Here is an 18,186-nt window from a genome sequence, read left to right on the forward strand (position 1 = left end):
TTTAGGTCTTAAACCTAATAATAAATCTGCATGTCACTACTCTATTTTCTAAAAGTTGATGTTTAATTTTTTAAATTAGCTTTTTTACTTTATTGCTTCTCGGATGTACTTCACGATATTAAATCAGTTTCAAATCTGGCAGAGGAATCACTATTGGTAACTCCAATAGCGTGTATTTCCGGTATCAGAACTGAAAAACTACTGAATAAACTTAATTTTTCTTTACGAATCCATCATAGTGAATATTGTAAAATATTTTATAGTAACTAAATGCCCCTTGAGCAACTCATTTAATTTATGATTAATATCAAAGAATATCATCCCAAGAATAAAAAGTCCATGTGCGTGGCATTCCAGTCAATTCTATTGGCACTGTTTTCGGTAATAAATAAACGGACACACTATAAAAAAAAAGTAAATTTACTGGCTGATATTTCACGAATTTATTGTATTTGACGTTAGTTCTGCCGTAGTAGAGACTTCTTCTTTTGCTCCTAAGGGTTCGCCAATCTTTTTCTTTAAATAAACGCGTCCTTTGAATACGATGAGGCCTCTGTTCGTTAGAAAAAAACAATTTTATTTCATGAAATATACATCTATATAAGAAAGAAGGAGATGGAAATTTAAAGACAAGAGAAACGATATCACATTTGCCAAAAGATACGACTGTCTTATTGGCTCGACAAAAAAAACCAATACGGTATACGCACATGTCAAGGTTTGAAGATAATATGAGGTCTTGCAGAATTCATAATTTTTTTTAAGTAGTACTATTAAGTTCATATAGGATGGAATATTAATGATAAAAATCTGAATAAGCAAAAAATGTCAGTGGGATTTTCATGTCAGGTTAACTTGTTATCTTTAACTTGCGAAAAAATGTTATTGTTACTGGTATTATCATTATTATTATTATTATTATTATTATTATTATTATTATTATTGTTGTTGTTGTTGTTGTTGTTCTTGATATGATCATTACCTGCTCCATGTTGATATGTATTAAATCGTACCTTAATTTCAAGATCATAAAAAAAAAGAAAAATAAAACACTCCCACCTAAAGTCCATCCTCACGACCCAAAAAGCTGAGCCTATCTTCCGTTTAAGATGGTCCGAGTAGTACCCCCCCCGCCTCCCCTAATGCAACAGTGGGCCTCAGCTTCGTCCTACGTGAGCAGCACACAGTTCCAAGGACTCCAGGGCTGGTCGAGCTCGTAACGCGGGAAACGCAAATCTTCCAACTGCGAGCTTTCGCTCAGCACCGAGTGCCTGTGCCAGATGGTAAGCATTAAGTGTCGCAGATCTGGCACCGAAACTGCATCGGCCAAGCCTTCGGGCTTATCTGTACGAATTGTGCGTAGGAGCCTCGCGAAAGGGCCCATGTCCAGAGGCATACTCAAGTTGTCCCACAGTCGCACGCAGCCTGAAAATTTTATTCATTTTTTATTAATTTTTTTTTTTCTTCTGCCCCCTTAAAAAAAGTTAATAAGCGATAATAAAACAGAATAAAATCTTAAAATTGATTATCAAGCACTCATAGAGCCGGTAGAAAATAACGGTCTAAAAAATAACAAATATCATATTTACATTTTTGGGTATTATGGGTACTCAGCGTGAATTAACATTTTAATGCATTGATTAAGAAAAAATAATTTATGAAAATAAAACTACAAAGTGATTTTTACGTCCAGTGTATAAAGTAATATTTCTTATTTGGAGGATTTATTGTACAACTAAATTTTTTCTTTGCCATGTAGAGACTAACAACTGTACTTTGAACTGCTCCCACACTATCCGCGGCAAATTATTACTCAATTTTTGAAATTTTTAACAAAAAACTGGGTAAAATACAATTATTCTCCAAAACACATCTCAATTATTTTTTAAGTCTATCCTTGTGGTCTAATTATTAGATTGTATAAGATTCTTTGCTATACAAGATTAAAAGTTTGTTTTATTTGTACACTACAGCCACTTAGATGATGCCGATTAAACTTGTTGAATGTACAGGACAGGTATTTAAAAAAGGAGGTGATAACTTTTATTTTTTGCTTTCAATATTATAATAGTTCACCGAAAAAATATCTTACTAATATGTAAAGCAAGAACGCTAAAACCGTTGTAATCGCTAACCGCGAAAACTACTGAACCGATTTCGTTGAATTTTTGTACACTGATTTATGATACTTCCTAGATGGTTTTAGTATAGTTTTTATCGTTAAAAATTTAATAACAATAGCAATAAATGAGCTCAAAGTTTTGCAAAAATACGCCAGCTTTTCACTTTAGTTCAGTGAAATTCGCTAGGTGGCGTCGACATAAAATCGAGGCTACCTGCAACAGAATTAAACAAGTGTGGTTATAATACGCCAGAGCGTCTTGATAGATATGTAGTTGAGCTTCGGAAGTTCAACGGGCTGTATAGAGAATGCTGATGACAGTCTTGCAGCTGGGTATTCCGGTTACGGACGACACTCTTATCCAAGGGGAAAGGGACCTAAGTGTCTATTCACCCTGAATCTCGACGAGTGCGATCAAAAAAAAAAATTATTCCAACCGATGCCGTCTCTGCCACAATACCAGGAGACATATCTAGCCAGAGCACAATCTGTACAAACTCTTCAGAGTTGTATGGCAGTCCCACCATCCCGCCTGGTACAGTCAGAGAATTTTTGGCTACAAATATAAGCCAGGTAAAACAGCTCTGAGGAGTACGGGCAGCCACAACTGCTACCTCCTTAGTCGTCGCGTCCGCAACGCGCTTACCAACATGTTCCCGTCTAACGATGAGCGGTTGGTTATCCGGGGATCGACCCGAGACGAGATATTCTTTGGTCAGCGCCGTACCTTCTTCCTTTTATTAGAAATACAATTTTGCTTAGGCGTCAAGAAACTGACTCAGAAAATTTATCGAGATTAAAACAGCAGCGTCAAAATCGACAACTAAAGAGTCCATTACGTGAGGGATAAGCTTTACATTGTACCCTCACAGCAATCTCTGAAATCTTTAAAGATTCTACTTTAGATTTTTAAATAAGTAGAAAACATTTTTGTGTTTTTGTGGCAATAAAAATGTAGGGTTTAAGGTCCAGGACTTTGTTGCTCTGGTAATAAAGTTGTGAGATATGAAAAAACAAAATTTTTTTAATATAAATTTTTTGGGGGTTTAAAATCTTAACAGCTTTAAAAAATAGCCCTTTTCGTGAATTACACGGGAGAAACTGTAAATAAACGGCTTCTTATGGCCACCGATTATTTTATGGCATAAAGAATGCACGGTACTTTTTAGCATAATTATTTTTTTTGAATTTTCACACCTTATTATTTGACCAAATAAACTATATGGATTCCGAAAAAATATGTTTTTAATAAGAAGATTTTTGTTCTGAGATGTTTCAGGAATATGTGTAAAATTTCTAACTGAAACCGTTTCACATTACATGTCAACACACTACGGTGGTTTATTTAGTAATTATCGGGCAAAGCCGAGACGAGGGGCTGTTAGTGAATATATAAGACTTATTTAGACTTCCTTATGAACATAAAGGTGTTAAATTCTAACAAAAAAAATTCTTTTTCGGCTACGTAGAAATCTCTGTTCTGCAACAAAAGCTTGCGGAGAGCACGATTCATGTAGTAAAACGATATAATCAGAAGTTTAAAACATGAGCCAAAATGCATTATGATTTGATTTCGTTTATAAAAAATTTTTTCTATTTATAACAGTTGGATTTAAAGTAAATACCAACTGTAATCTTATTATCTGCGATACAACTGCTCTGTTGCAATTGAACTATTTTAGTAAAATATTGTGTTTCATACGTCGACTTATAATCAAATTAAGTTTAATAGTCTTGAACTGTCAATTTTGATATTTGTATTTTTCATTTTTCTGACTGCATAATTATAGTCTTTACTGTTAATTTTTTTAATGTATCATCATGGTTCAGCATCAAATGCGTGATCATACGAAAATATGTCGTAACAAAGAAACAATGCTTTATTTGCATTATTAAAGAAATTGCAATTATGGCCGTAACACTTGTGTACAAAAATCCTACCTCACAAAGACATCCCTGGGCCCGAGTGGTACCTGACCATTGACTCGAAGTATAGTCTTGCCTGTGCATTCATCCTCCTGAGTTTGCGAACCAGCTCCCCGTAGTAAACATCCGGTGGGCCTGAGGAGTCGCTCGCGAGCACCTCGTGCATCCGAGTCTCGCGTCTCAACGCTAACTGATTATTCCAGGACGTCCAGGGATTGCGAGGGTCAAGCCTCGCGAGCCGCAGTTGCTCGAGCTCGTCGCAACCCGAAAAGACCAAGCGCTCGTGCCATGTCATTCACCAAGGAACCAACTGCCTTTGGACCCACGACAAACGCAAGGCTTCTGGCACCGTCTCGTCTGCGGTAAACGAAAAGGGAATTGAAGTGGGGAAAAAAGAAATAGCTTAGGATGATCTGAAGGGTGGGGCTACCTAACAGCTTCGTGCCTTCGCAGCTCCCTGAACATCCTCTCGTAGATTTCTGGGTTGTGGCATGGTTGGTGAGCGAATTAACAAGCTTCAATTATTAAAACTCAATAGTGTTGATAAATATTGAGTTGAGAGCAGATCAACACCTATAATGTGTCGCATTTGTACATTTTTTTTCTTTTTAAACGTGCGTCAGCGTATATGTGTATTGTGTGCATCCAACTAAGAAGTTATTCAACTTCACACTTCAGGGCTACCGTGCGAGAGTTTAAAGCCGGGATGGATAAAAAAAGGGGAATCAAAGATATGGTGGAAAAATATTTCGTCTTGAGATATTCCACGTAGATACGTAATACGAAAATACATGTTGGCAAATGTCACAGTTGGGTGGAAAGTTGGTTTGGTATCTCATTTATTTATCAAAAGATTGTATCTCGATTTTGATGCTATTGTCTCAGAAGTAGTACTCTTTTTCCACTGTTACCTGTGTTCAAAGAGACTCTATCCTGTCAGTTCACGGAGCAAATCAATTTTAAACATGATAAGAGGTGTACTATACTTTGTTGTCTAAGGTCCAATGCAATCAATAATCACCTCTGAGCCGAACAGGTCTCGCGAGCACGTGGAGAAAGTTGGCCCTTGCACGCTCGGCTCTTCTCCTAGCGATGCTGCTTCTAGAGCTTTCTGTCGCCCGCAAAGCCTCGACCGCCTGCTCCAGCTTCCTCGCTCGTTCCGCAATCCTCGACTCGGCTTCGTTGTAGGACTCGCGGATTCTCACTTCCTCGGTGACGCTCCAGTGCTCCACTAAGCTCTGCAAAACCGCAAGATCCGAGGGCTTGTTGACCCCATTATTGGTTGCCGCTGGATTATTCATCAAGTGGAGTTGGCTGCTGATTTCTTGGATCGACGGAATGGCTTGTTTGGTGCTGCAGTGCATCGGGAAGTTCAATTACTTTTGCTCAAACTATTTGGACTATTGATCAGACAAATGAAAAATCATAACAACTGTCTCGTAAGGACGTTTCATTTTCATTCTTCCATGATCCCTTTGAGACATCTTTTCTCGACCATTCAAGATGGTTGTAAAAAATTGGTTTTTTTTAATGTCTCCAAGCCTTTGTCGTTGCATGATTTTTATTGTCTTATGTATTTTTAAGGCGTAAAAGAAACACTATAAAGATTTTCGTTTTTATTCATATAAACATAAATTGTATAAAGACGATTGTAAAAAGTTGTGACTTTTAACTTTTCTTTTTTTTTAAGTGTGCTCTTTTCACTCGTATACACTTGCATTTTCGTTGAAGTAGTCACGTTCGTATAAAAATAAACAAAGGAACCTTAAAAATATTTTTAAAATGAGACATGTATGTTGTCGTAAGATTTTTAAATAATATTTGCTCATTTTTTTGACAAAATGAAAAATACATCGCTGTAAAAAATAATCATTGGAAAAAAAATTAAAGATATCAAAAATGAAACTGAGCAATCTTGAAATTATTAGTTCTACGATTAAAAAAGATTTACAATCAACACTTTAAATTTATTTCAAAAGACATAAAAAAAAACCTTCAAAATCTTCAAAAGCTACCGAAAAAATGTGTAATATATTCTTTAAAAATTGAAAAACTCATCGTGAAAGACTCGACTGAGATAACAAAAATCGAAACGCATCCTCGAGAGGTACGCATTAAAAAAAAATATCGAGACCACCGATAATAATCCTCCAATGACTCGAGGGTAGAAAGGGACGATCGATCGTTGGCCGTAAGATCCTCGTTCCCATCATCCGCGTCGAGTTTTCCAGGTAAACAATTCGAGCCGTCGCCATCCTTGTTTGTCCTTGATTCATCCCTTTTTTTTCTACTTCCCCTCTCTTCCGCGAGTGCACTTATTTTATGTCTAGGGACCCATTGTGTTAGTGATTTCTGCAGGGCAGGAAAGAGATGGATGCTGTGCAACGAGTCGTGAGAATGCAGACATCCATCAATGGATAGGTGTATTACGAGAAAAGTTGAAGTACACGCGTACGTATATGGAGCAACGAAATAGTAGCGCATCTCCCTTTAACTTCGATATCGACGAAACGAACCAAATAGAATCCATTATAGACTTCAACGTGAGATCCGATGTCTTCTAGAAAATAAATTTCAACCAGCTGCTATAGCTCATTCTGACTCTATTTTTGTTGCAAAAAAGCTCCCGCAGATGTATAAATGAAAACAAATTGCTACAAAAGCGGGGGAAGATAAAAAAAAAGCTTGACTGATGTAACGATACTTTTCGCGAAAAAAGGCCAAACACAAGTATTTCCTACACATCGTAATGAGTCACACGTAGATCCATTTCAAAATAAACACATCCAATTTATCAAAAATAAATTGTAAGTAACACTTTTTGTACATCCGCAACAATCGCAACTTATACAAGCAAACTATTTGCCCAACATACCGTATATCTACGTTAGTCGAAAATTCAGCAAACACCAGAACGATCTTCTTTACGCATATGCGTGTACGTGTTTATTAAGTGAGTTTTTGCCGATCGTACAGGAGACCCTTGCTTATCTGAGTTTCAATCGAAGCCTCCCCTCGGACAACAAAAATCGTCGCAAGCCTGGATATTCTGATCTCCAACGCATATAGACACACTCATGGGCGAACACGTGGAGATGGCAACCGGTAAAGGACAAAATAAAATAAAATAAACACGTACCCATCGAATTTACGTCTCCGATAGACCGCACCGAGATTAGACTGATAACCATATATTTAGTGCGTGTACGTGAGATGATTGGAAGGTGTATGAATACGTATACCTAACGCGTACACATACAATACACGAAGGATGGAAAGGATCAGGCAGGGAAGCTGTTGTAAAGTCAACTATCGCACACTAAATGCTTTTAATTAAATTTTTACGAGGTCATGTGCACCTCTTTTTTTAGAGAATAATAATTCAAGACCCACAACATCGGCCCCACGATCGTGTATAAGGAAGGGTCTTTGTACCTGTACCACCTCAGTATCCTGACAGCAGCAGCAGCCCTTAGCTCCATCACGTGCCCATCCCTGGGCGTCAGAGTCCAGTCAGATAGTTCAGGAAAGTAATTACCAGCCTGGGCCGCTCGTTCGATCCCGCCAGCTACGACCGAGCGCTCCACCTGCAGTGGACGCGAAATGGTTTGGCTGGGCACGGACACGAGGCGCGGCTGGTCGGCAAAGTCGCTGGACCTCGTTTGGGAGGTCGCGTCGTGGTACTCGAGGTCCTGGTTGACGCTGCGCCAGCCACCGAGAAACGGCTTCGGTGAGCTCCGGTCCTCGATCTCCGTCGCCGTGACCATTTTTTATAATTGGTGCTGACGTGCGTGCTGGCTGTGGAAAAGTAATTGCACGTGTGTGTGTATGTTTTTCTTTTTCTTTTTCTTTTCATCTGAAAAATGATGGTGGTTTTTCGTAACGATGCAGCAGGAAATCTGCACGTACACAGATTAAATTCAGGACTATTGTAATACCGCTAAGATGTGCAGCGTATTGAGTTTTTATCCCATACTTCCTTCAGCTCATTTTATACGCAATATACAGTCAATAGTATAATCAAGGATGTTCCGGGTTCTTGCTACAGAGGCTTTTATCCGAAGCGATCGACCAAATTGGAAAAATCAAGACAATTTTCCGTGAAATACACGCACTACCCCGCTTGAGGGGAAACTCGAAGATTCGTGTGATTTTTAAAATTCATAAGAATCGTGGAAAGGACAATTGACTACGTTATAAAAGTCGGGCCAAAGAGTTATCGCGCCACTCCATTGGGCGGTATAGTTATCAAGGACGGGACTACCCTCACGAGTTATTAATTTAGTCTCGTAGCTCTCCGATCCCCTTTAAACGGTAGGTAGGTAGTACCTGCATAATACATCCATCAGCGCGTAAAAAAAAAAAAGAAGGACTCTCTTAGCACCTATATTAAAGTTCTCGGCGCCCTCGTACTCGCTGATATACTTTCGTTATTTGAATTAAAATTTATCAGCTCGCGCGTGAAGATCAGCTGGCAAAAAATTACCCACTTTTACCCCGCGAACAATTTTCACTGGATTACTACAGTGGAGGTGGTGGTACTGGTGATTCAGAGCTAGAATTGATTATGTAAAACAGCACGGAGGGATACTGATAACAGCCTCGATTAGTGTGCAATAAAAATACTTTTGTATACAAGCGTGAATTCGAAGCATCTTTTTTTCCTGAATTTTGAGTGGGAACCCAAACTCTATAAACAATTATTAGCACTGCAAGAAAAAATAAAAAAATAAAAAAATAGTTCTCGCCTTTATTATACTATCCATCAACAGCGAGCGAATAGGAAGAACCACATAAATATGGGTCGAAGAAGACGGAACGCGCAATATCCTATACACCATCTCGTTGAGGAGGAGCTGACGTAGCAAATATTTTCCAGAGACCTACGCGCGTTTTAACGGTGGAAAAACTCCCCTGTTTTTAAGGTATCCACGCGCTTCAGCTGCGCTACTATTTCGCCCTCTCTCGTCTACCTAGAGCTCCTGTACTCTCGGGGGTTATCTCCGTTAATGGAGTCGGGCCGGCGTAACGTGTGCGTCTATGCGCGCGTGCACACGTGACTCTACATGTATATCATAGCCTTGTGCGTTAAAACAAAAGTTTATCACTCATTCTCTCTACATAGCTTGTGCAGGGATTTGACGTCCACTTGTGCGTGTTGACTTTTTTGTGTAAAGGCGCAAATGGATGTTCACTACCATGATTTTTTGCTTACTTCTTTTTCGTCGTACGTACAAATGTAAACTTTTTTTTTTTTTTTTCTTTCGAGGGTGAGGTAGATAGTTATACCTAACTATCTTTTTAATTTTTTTTTTCACATGTACTGTGCTGGACTTTTTTTATACAACATTCGAGATACCATGGATTCAAAAATTATTTAAAGATGATTTTGTAGTTGATGCAGGTGACTAAACAAATAAAAGAAAATAAAATAAAAATACATGGCAATGAGAAAAGCTATCGTGCAAGGACGAATGTAAAAAAACAATGCTACAAAAACAATCCCCACTGTGTTCCATTCTCTACAATAGTATTTTGCGTGTGCAGAAGAGACCCAAGGATGCAGCAAAGGAATCAAAAAACTACAATACTTGTGCTTGCACACGCCGTGAATTTTTCAATACTGAAAATCCATAAGCCTGAAGATAAAAACAACACATGCGGTCCATTTACCAAAGGCTGTACGTATGTAGAAAAAACTCGATTTCCGTGCAAGCTGCATTTTCTTCTTTTAGTATGTTAAATTATTCTAGCGAGTTTTTTCGTCCTGACTCTTTTCTTGGACTAACGTACCTGATGACAGTGGACAGAAAAATCGTAGGTGGGCAACGAAAAATTGTCAATATGCAAGATGGTGTGGGTAAGAAAGTACACAAATTACATGTGTGAAATACTGCTTACGAGCAACTTTGAAATGCACGCCGACGCAATATCAACGGTACGAGGACGACGGGATTGCCGAAACGGAGGAAGGAAAGCTCGAGTTTTGCTGCGGCAGCCCCACTAGACAACACCGAGTATCCAACGGCAACGACACAACCCGAGCTTGGTTGATCAACTAAGCAGATCGCCTTCCCTTCTTTACGTGGTGTTTTGCTCGTCCGCGATGTAATTGTATTGCTTTTGTTTCGGACAGCATCGATCCCTATTGTATGGGTTCGATATGCATAGGAAATACTTAAACTCGATCTTTCGATCGAAAGATAAATCAAAAGAATCTATAAAAAAATAATACGCTGGAATATCAAAAAAATAGATTTAGACATTATGGGAAAAAATCTTGTGAACTATTATACTATTACCAAATAAAATTAGGTTCAATCAATTGTATTCAATATTTTGCAATTTCTTACTTTTTAGAAATTATTTACAACTTAGTACCAACATACTGGTGTAATATCGAATAAAAAGGGGATCATTTGTTACTTTAACCAAAATAATTTGACCATTATTTTAAAGAAAGCGTGAGTTTGCTAGCTGACCTTTCACAATTATATTCTCGCTGCCATAGTTTAGATTATTTCGATGTCCATTAAGAAACTTATTCTTTCGGCCATCATAGTCAGTCAATTTTTTTTTTATTTTTTAATCGTCACGAATGTTTTTAAATTATAACGAGAACCTTACATCGTGGAAATTTAATTTGGTTCAATAAAATGTTTCCATATCAGTATTAAAATAAATGAATAAAAAAAAAGTATTATATCGAAGTCATTTACAATAACAATTTGGGTATCTCTTACCCCTTAAAAAAATGATAAAATAAAATAAAGTCCAAAAATTAAAGATACTAACGATTCATAAAAAAGTTAAATTCGTATAATACTCAAGACTTTCCGAAAGAATTCCTATTTTCAAAAGAGCAAAAATAGAATACACACTATATTACGTTTCACAGATATCGGGCACATGTCGAGCCTCGAAGAAACTATGGTCTGAAAGTTTAAGCGAAAGTAATATACTGTCGGTGCGATTGTTTTGTAATATAAACTTACTTCAACCAACTTGATATTGATTATTTGAAATCAACTTTACATTTAGTCTAAAATTATAATACTGTTGTCCTTCGTTTCTTTTTTTTTTTGGAAAAACTTTTAATGATGCATAAAATACCATGCACAGATGGGTTTTCTTAAACAGATAATAAATTACTAAGTTATACCAGTAGTAGTATTTCTTATTTGGTAGCTCGAATCTGGTGGTGATATCTTGAAATCCCAAACGACTTCGGTTTTAATAACCATTCGGAACTTCTGACTAATGAAAAAGTATTTGTATCATAATTGTCAGCACATTTACTAAATTTTCGTTTCTATAAACCAACTGCAACAAAATCTCTTTATTGCAAACTTTTTTACGTACTATACGCCAAAGATCAATACATCTTTTGTACACTCATAAATAAGTAGCAGAAGAGGCCAAAAACATCCAAATCTTGCGGTGGCAGGGGAAAAGAGGCGCTTGGTCATCCCTACCTCCGTTGGCGCAGGTACTGTAGGAGAAAAAAGCTATCGAGTTTGAGTAGATTGGCTGTCGTAGTTGAAGGATAGAAGCAACAGTAGCTCTTATTTGCTGCGAGTAGGTACGTGGCATTACTTTGCATTGTAATTGGTTGGAGCAATGGACTTCATGTTCCATTGGCCTACTTTGGTAGTGGTAGTCATGATGTTAGGGGTGGCTCAATATATTATTTACCGAAAACTATGTCATTGACATTGAAAATCACTGACGCACACGTTGGTTTACTCGATGTCATATTTTCCGTTGTAAGCAGAGACCAAAGAAAAAAGTTAAGGTATAGACAATAAAGAAAACACGATTTTTTTTTTTTTTTGTTTCAACTATATGTAAAAAGTCAAAAATTTGTGTACTCTAAAATTGACAGGACGCTATGGTTAAAAATTCTAAATTGATCTCTAAAAATCAACATCTGGATCACCTAATTTTTTTCATATTTTAAAAGAAAATAAAAAACCTGGTACCATACAAAAAAGTAACACTCATTAACGAAAATTGTTACCCATATTTTAAGATGTATTTTACTTAAAAACAAAACTACAATGGAGATAAATGCATAAATATTTTTTAAGCGTCAACATGAAAAAAAAAAATTTCATCCAACGTTATTCAATATATGCTGAACAAAATATTTAGGTGTGTCTTATTGTTTATTTTTTTCAGTTTCTGGTCGATAACAAATATTGATTTTTTTTACTTTTTCCTTACCAAAAAAACAACAACGTGCTCATCGAAGCGTCACTACATTGACGTTAAATATAAAAATACATACACACCAAGAAACAACTAGCTTGTTTTTTTCTACCAACATCAAAAAACAGGCACTGGATCGATGACATAAAATATTTACCAGTGGGTCAGTGCTGGAAGAGAAACAGATTATAGGAAAGATAAACGAGAAAAAAAACACGCGCAGGACATACACAAATATTTGTAAATATGTCATAAGCATTGCTGCGTAGTGGAAGGGAGTAAAATTCTATTGTCATGCACATTAAACGCATCAGTACGGACACGCGCTATACTAGGAAATGAAGTATTCTTCCTTGGCTCAATTCTACACAGTCACTAGTTCATTTTATGCGAGAAAGTAAAGATGAGCCATCGGAAATTTTGGCCTTGGCAAGGAAAGCTCGGAGAAACTTTTATGGAAGCCTATAATTATGTGTCCTTAACCGCTGGAGTATGTGGTGCGTTAAGGGAAATTTGTATACGTATGTGTCAGGAATAAAGCTTATTTTTACTTTTTTTTTTTTTTTTTTTACTTAGATCAGTAAAGCGTATCGTGGAGAAATAGCTGAAATAGAAAATGATGCCTCAAATCTAAATGCAACATTTGATTTAATTTTCAGATTACATGATTTTAATAAGAGAATTCTCGCACAAACTTTTTTAAGCGATTGTGAAAGAAATTAACAGTGTTTCCTAATTCACTGTTCGCAATTGATCCATAATGAGCCGTCTGTGTAAAGCTATGTTTGATCAAAAAAGGGACGCGTGTATAAATAGGTGAGCTTAATAATATTATGCAATAATACTGGAAATGCGAATATTTCTTTTTTGGCTCAATGCGAAAACAAAGTAAGCGATAGAAGCATCGAGATGATTCAGGAGGGCTCTCGCAGTCCGATTTTAGTGCGTGCCAGTACTGCCAGTACAGCTAAAAACGTACGTCCAACGTTTACCGGTGTATATAGCAACAGAAATGTCTCGAAAAGAACGGTATAGGCACACGCTGTGGTTATAAAAGGCCGACGAATACGAACAGCCGGGCAGTACGAAATCGAGCATCAAAGCGATATTACACGTGAGTGTCTCTGTGTGTATACATACACCTACGTTTATCTCAAGCGGATTTTTTCTCTTTTCTGGCTTGTTTTAATTTTAAATATTTCTTGATAATTGTGAGCCAACGTGGTATCATCGACGAAAAGGCAAGTGTTGAGTTCATTGTTTAGCTTTAATAACAATTATTAAACGGTGTAAAAATAAGTTTGCCTTGTGTTTTAGTGAAAATGTTTGAAATTTTTTTTTAAATTTGATAATAGAATGTCGTTTAGTTTTTTGTTTAATTAGAATTGCTGGTCACTTTTTAACAATAATTGATTTTAATGTGTTCAAAACGTCCGCGTGTGTCGTCGCTGCGCAACTGTTAGTAACCGTTGTTTCAAAACGATTTTAGTTAAATTAAAACGTAATTATCTAAAACTTTTAAAAACTGCATCTTCAACTTAATAAATTTAACACTTTCCGTTAAAATTTTTTTTGTACTTATTTACTGTCAAATGTATGTAATAGATTTTGTTTTCACCTGTTGATATTAAACATTAAGTCTTATTTTTTCTTGTCGTGACTTGTACCATAACATGCTACTGTTACAACATTATTAACTTTTTTGACTATTAAATGTTTATTAATATGTATTTTAAATTGTTTTACTGCAATTTCTTTATTAGTCAAAAGAATTAATAAACATCGGCCTACTTATACGGTAATGTACAACGCACAAGAATGCATGGGGTGGTATATCTATACCACCGATAACGTACAGCGCACATGTGTGTATAGATATATTACTTCATGCTACTCTTGTGCGTTGTATGTTACGGCTTTAGTACAATGCAGTTAAACTGAAGTATATTTTATGTTTGATTTTATTTTGAAAATAGAACGTTCGACCAATAAAACATTTTTTGTAGTATTTACGTGAAACATTATTAACTTTTGAATTTAGGAATACAAAATTCTTTGGCCAAAACGATTTTATTTATTTGAGCCGAAACTTTGAAGTGTCCATCTGGTTTTTCAACAAATGTTCAATGCCGGTCATTATCGGTAGTAATTATCGGTAAGGTGAGGAGAATAACATTATTTGTTGGCAAACCAAATGGACAGATCAGATTTTTACTGACTGCGTTGTATACTGTATTTTTGTATGTTTATACAACTTGTACATGAGTGGATCTACGCATGAGTTTATAAGATATATTATTTATTTTGTTAAACAACCTGAAAGAATACGAAGTAGTTATTTAAGTAATTCGCAACTAAACTTGAAAACAAAACCTTAATTTATGCAATATTTGAAAAAAAAATCAGTAATGACTTTTTAATATTGCAGCTAAGTCATCTTCGAAACAGACTCTCGAGGCAACAAGTTCGCAAAGTCTGAAAAAATGGCACTGATTCCAACAATGTTCCGCGATTGGTGGGATGACTTCGAGAGGCCACGCCGATTGTTCGACCAGCACTTTGGGCTAGGCCTGACGAGGGACGAGCTGCTCAACACCCTCACAGTCCCGTCGCTCCACGGCTACTACCGGCCTTGGCGCAACCTCCTGGAGCAGAGCGGCGGCGTCTCGAGAATCCAGTCGGACAAAGACAAGTTCCAAGTGATAATCGACGTGCAGCAGTTCGCGCCTAAGGAGATCACCGTCAAGACCGTCGACAACTCTATCGTCGTCGAGGCCAAGCACGAAGAGAAGAAGGACGAGCACGGCTACATCTCGCGCCAGTTCGTGCGCCGTTACGTCCTGCCCGAGGGCCACGACATCGGCAACGTCCAATCTCACCTGTCCTCCGACGGAGTGCTGACCATCACCGCGCCCACTCTGGCCCTCTCGGCGCCCGGGGAGAAGATCATTCCCATACAACACACCGCCACCCCGGCCGTTAAAAATACTTAATTCCACCAAGTACGCCACTGTACATAACCTGTAAACTTGCATCCGGCCTTCCACACCATCCAATCTCTCGGCATTTACATACCTTTATATATACTTTCTTTTATTTACTTTGTCCCTATTCATTTCTTTTTTTACTAAAACCACTGCTCTGTAACAAGTTTCCACACCTTTTTACACCCATACTTCGTATTTTTATTTGTGCTCCAATTAAACCTTCAGATTATATTTTAGATTCAAATATTTATGTCCTAACTTTACATTTTTCTCTTGTTTTCAAGCATCAGTTATAAATAGTAGGATAGGGTTAGAGTAAACTGCTTCTATTATTGTTATCTGAATCATTCTTAAATTTCTTTTTTTTTTTTTTTGTTAACAAAATCATGTCATAAATAATCCAAAGTGTTATAAAAAGTATATTCCAACAAGTAGTTGAGAGCCAATGAAAATGGGCAAAGTAAACAACGAATGGGTGCTATGTGTTGAAAAATTATTTAACTTTGTTACGCTTTATTACATACGGTACAAAACTGGAACTAGTTAGTTTTCAAACCTTTTTCTGTAAATAACTAAAGTCTTAATGTAATAATAGTGCAGTATAATGTTATATTTGTGATAACTGTTTTTATTTATATACTTTTTATAATTAGTATTATGAGACGAATATTGTCTCTTACTTCTGTAAAAATTGTCAAAATTTGTAGTGCATACTTTATAAGCTGTTATGTAGTCTTATTAATAATCTTTTCTATTCAGTTCATAATTTGAAAAATTTTTTGAATTACTGACTTCTGATGCATTACTGAGCTCTCGTTTACTATAACATGATTTGTCATCTTGGTATTTATTAGTGAAAATTTGTTTGTATTTTAACAAAAAATATTTTACAACATACACTCAACACAGTATCTGATTCATAAGTTCTAGAATAAGAAAATTGTTTTTTAGGGGATGATATTATAACATTTTTCGTAGATTGTGTAATTAAGAATTAAATTAATAAAATTTTAAAGATCGTAAACAAAATGTTTATTTTTTAATACCTGATTAGTACGTAAGAGAGAGATCTTTAACTGCTCAGCGCTCTCGTTTAGTTTTCATTGTTGTTAAGATCTTTTGCCTCTCAATAAATATGGTATGCTCACAGTAGCATGTATCATGGCATATAGAACTCAAATTAATTGTTTTTATCCTACTTAGCATGAATTGATGAAATCTCATTTCACAAATATTTATAAATACAAATACTTTATTTTTTGTTTTTTCTTTTTCTGTTTAATCTGCAATTGAATGTGTCGTAACGTCTTTTATTAGCTATTCATGAGCTGCGTCGATAACCATCGGTTAATTTTCAATAATTATTGATTTAAAAAAAACCACGGTATCGATTTTAATTGAACGCAGCTCATGAGCTTCTTTTTTTAATTTCACGTAATATCTGGTCAATTTTTGGCCCACTAGACAGTTAACTGCTTTAAAGACTACACATTTTTTCATTTTATTTTCCTTTTTTTCTCTACGATTTGCACTGAAGCTTTGTTTACATTTTAATTCTTTCAAAAGATCGCATTTCAATAAAAGTGCGAGTCACGTGAGTCAAGTGCGACGCAGACGCAGCCACAATTTTGGGCTTATGTGCCAATGTGCCCCTCGTTCGCGCACTGCGCAATAAGTAGCAGGTAAAATATCGCCACATACTGCCACACCGATAGTAGCTGGGGCCGTACCATATAACTATTTTTCTGTACATCGGCCTATGTTATAACATAGGCTTGCGAAGCTAAAAAAAGTTATTAATATAAACTTACCGACAGTACTTTATCAGCTCTTTCTGACTTGACGGAAACCAAAATGTAGAGCATTTAATTAATATTTAACATATACGAAAAAAAAAAAATACCACTGTAAATATTTTTAACGTTTTTTATTTGAATTATAACGTTTATGTATCTCATTAATTTTGTAGATCTCTCACACTGCATTTTACATGTAATACATTTAAACTGCTTTTTAATTTTGTGTTCTTTTAAAAATCAAATATAATTTATCAAATTCCTAAATAATAACTTATGCTAAGTAATGTTGTAAAATTAATAAATATACGTTAAGCACATGTCTTATTTATTTCTAAGGAAAAATTATAAATTAATCATTACAATGGTAATAAACAGAATTATGTCAATTAAGAAAATCGTAGATAATTTTTATTATTAGAGTAAAATTTCTTGAAAAGAAAAAAAAGTATTTCACAATATATTATTACAAATTACCATACCATCTTAAGGTGTATCAGTGCAAGTGTTAGCAGTGTTCATCTGAGGCTAGATCGCTAGCACACCACACTGATAAGTTCCAGCTAGCGATCGAGGACGGAACGATTCCTCTCCTTTTTCCATTATTCCTAAATTTTCTTTAAATTCACTCCGCGCTCTGAAAAAGGGCCACCAAGTATGAATTTTAACAGAAAGTTAAACTTGCTTGGTATGGAGAAAACTGCGTATGCATGTGTGGGTGCAACATAATTTGCACACACACGCGCACGCCGAAAAATAATTCTGCTCAAATCATCAAGTTGCATGATAAAGCTGGATTGTTGTTAAACATATTCAATTGTTCACGCAATAAGTCCTACGAAAAAAAGGTCATTAACCGAAATATTTTTTGAAGAACAGATTTTCTTAATAGATAAGCATAACAATAGGTATTTCTCTTCAATCTCTTATAAAAAATATTTTTATTAACTTGTTATATTGTTATATATCACGTGGAGAAAGGAAAGTAGAAAATATAAAAAAATGTTAATTAGCCATAAAGGTACAAGACTGTCTAGTGTGAAACAAAGATTTTGTAAGTACCCAAGGTAGAAAATATACTAAAGGAACCCTATACAACACTTACACTAATCACAAGTACGCTTCCAAATTCCAAATCCAAATA

General features: G+C 36.0%; 1 protein-coding gene across 1 annotated transcript; it reads left to right on the plus strand.

Moving 5' to 3' along the window:
• The first annotated feature begins 13,352 nt into the window (after positions 1 to 13,352).
• Positions 13,353 to 16,269, plus strand: LOC106641344 (protein lethal(2)essential for life). Its single transcript, XM_014355751.2, has 2 exons — positions 13,353 to 13,500; positions 14,688 to 16,269. Exon 2 carries the CDS (start codon positions 14,743 to 14,745, stop codon positions 15,250 to 15,252), a length of 510 nt encoding a protein of 169 aa, XP_014211237.2. The 5' UTR covers positions 13,353 to 13,500; positions 14,688 to 14,742; the 3' UTR covers positions 15,253 to 16,269.
• Positions 16,270 to 18,186: the final 1,917 nt, after the last annotated feature.

The sequence above is a fragment of the Copidosoma floridanum genome, unplaced genomic scaffold, assembly GCF_036245765.1.
Source record: "Copidosoma floridanum isolate Cflo_tuat_1 unplaced genomic scaffold, Cflo_Japanese_pri ptg000011l, whole genome shotgun sequence".
In the NCBI taxonomy this organism is placed as follows: domain Eukaryota; kingdom Metazoa; phylum Arthropoda; class Insecta; order Hymenoptera; family Encyrtidae; genus Copidosoma; species Copidosoma floridanum.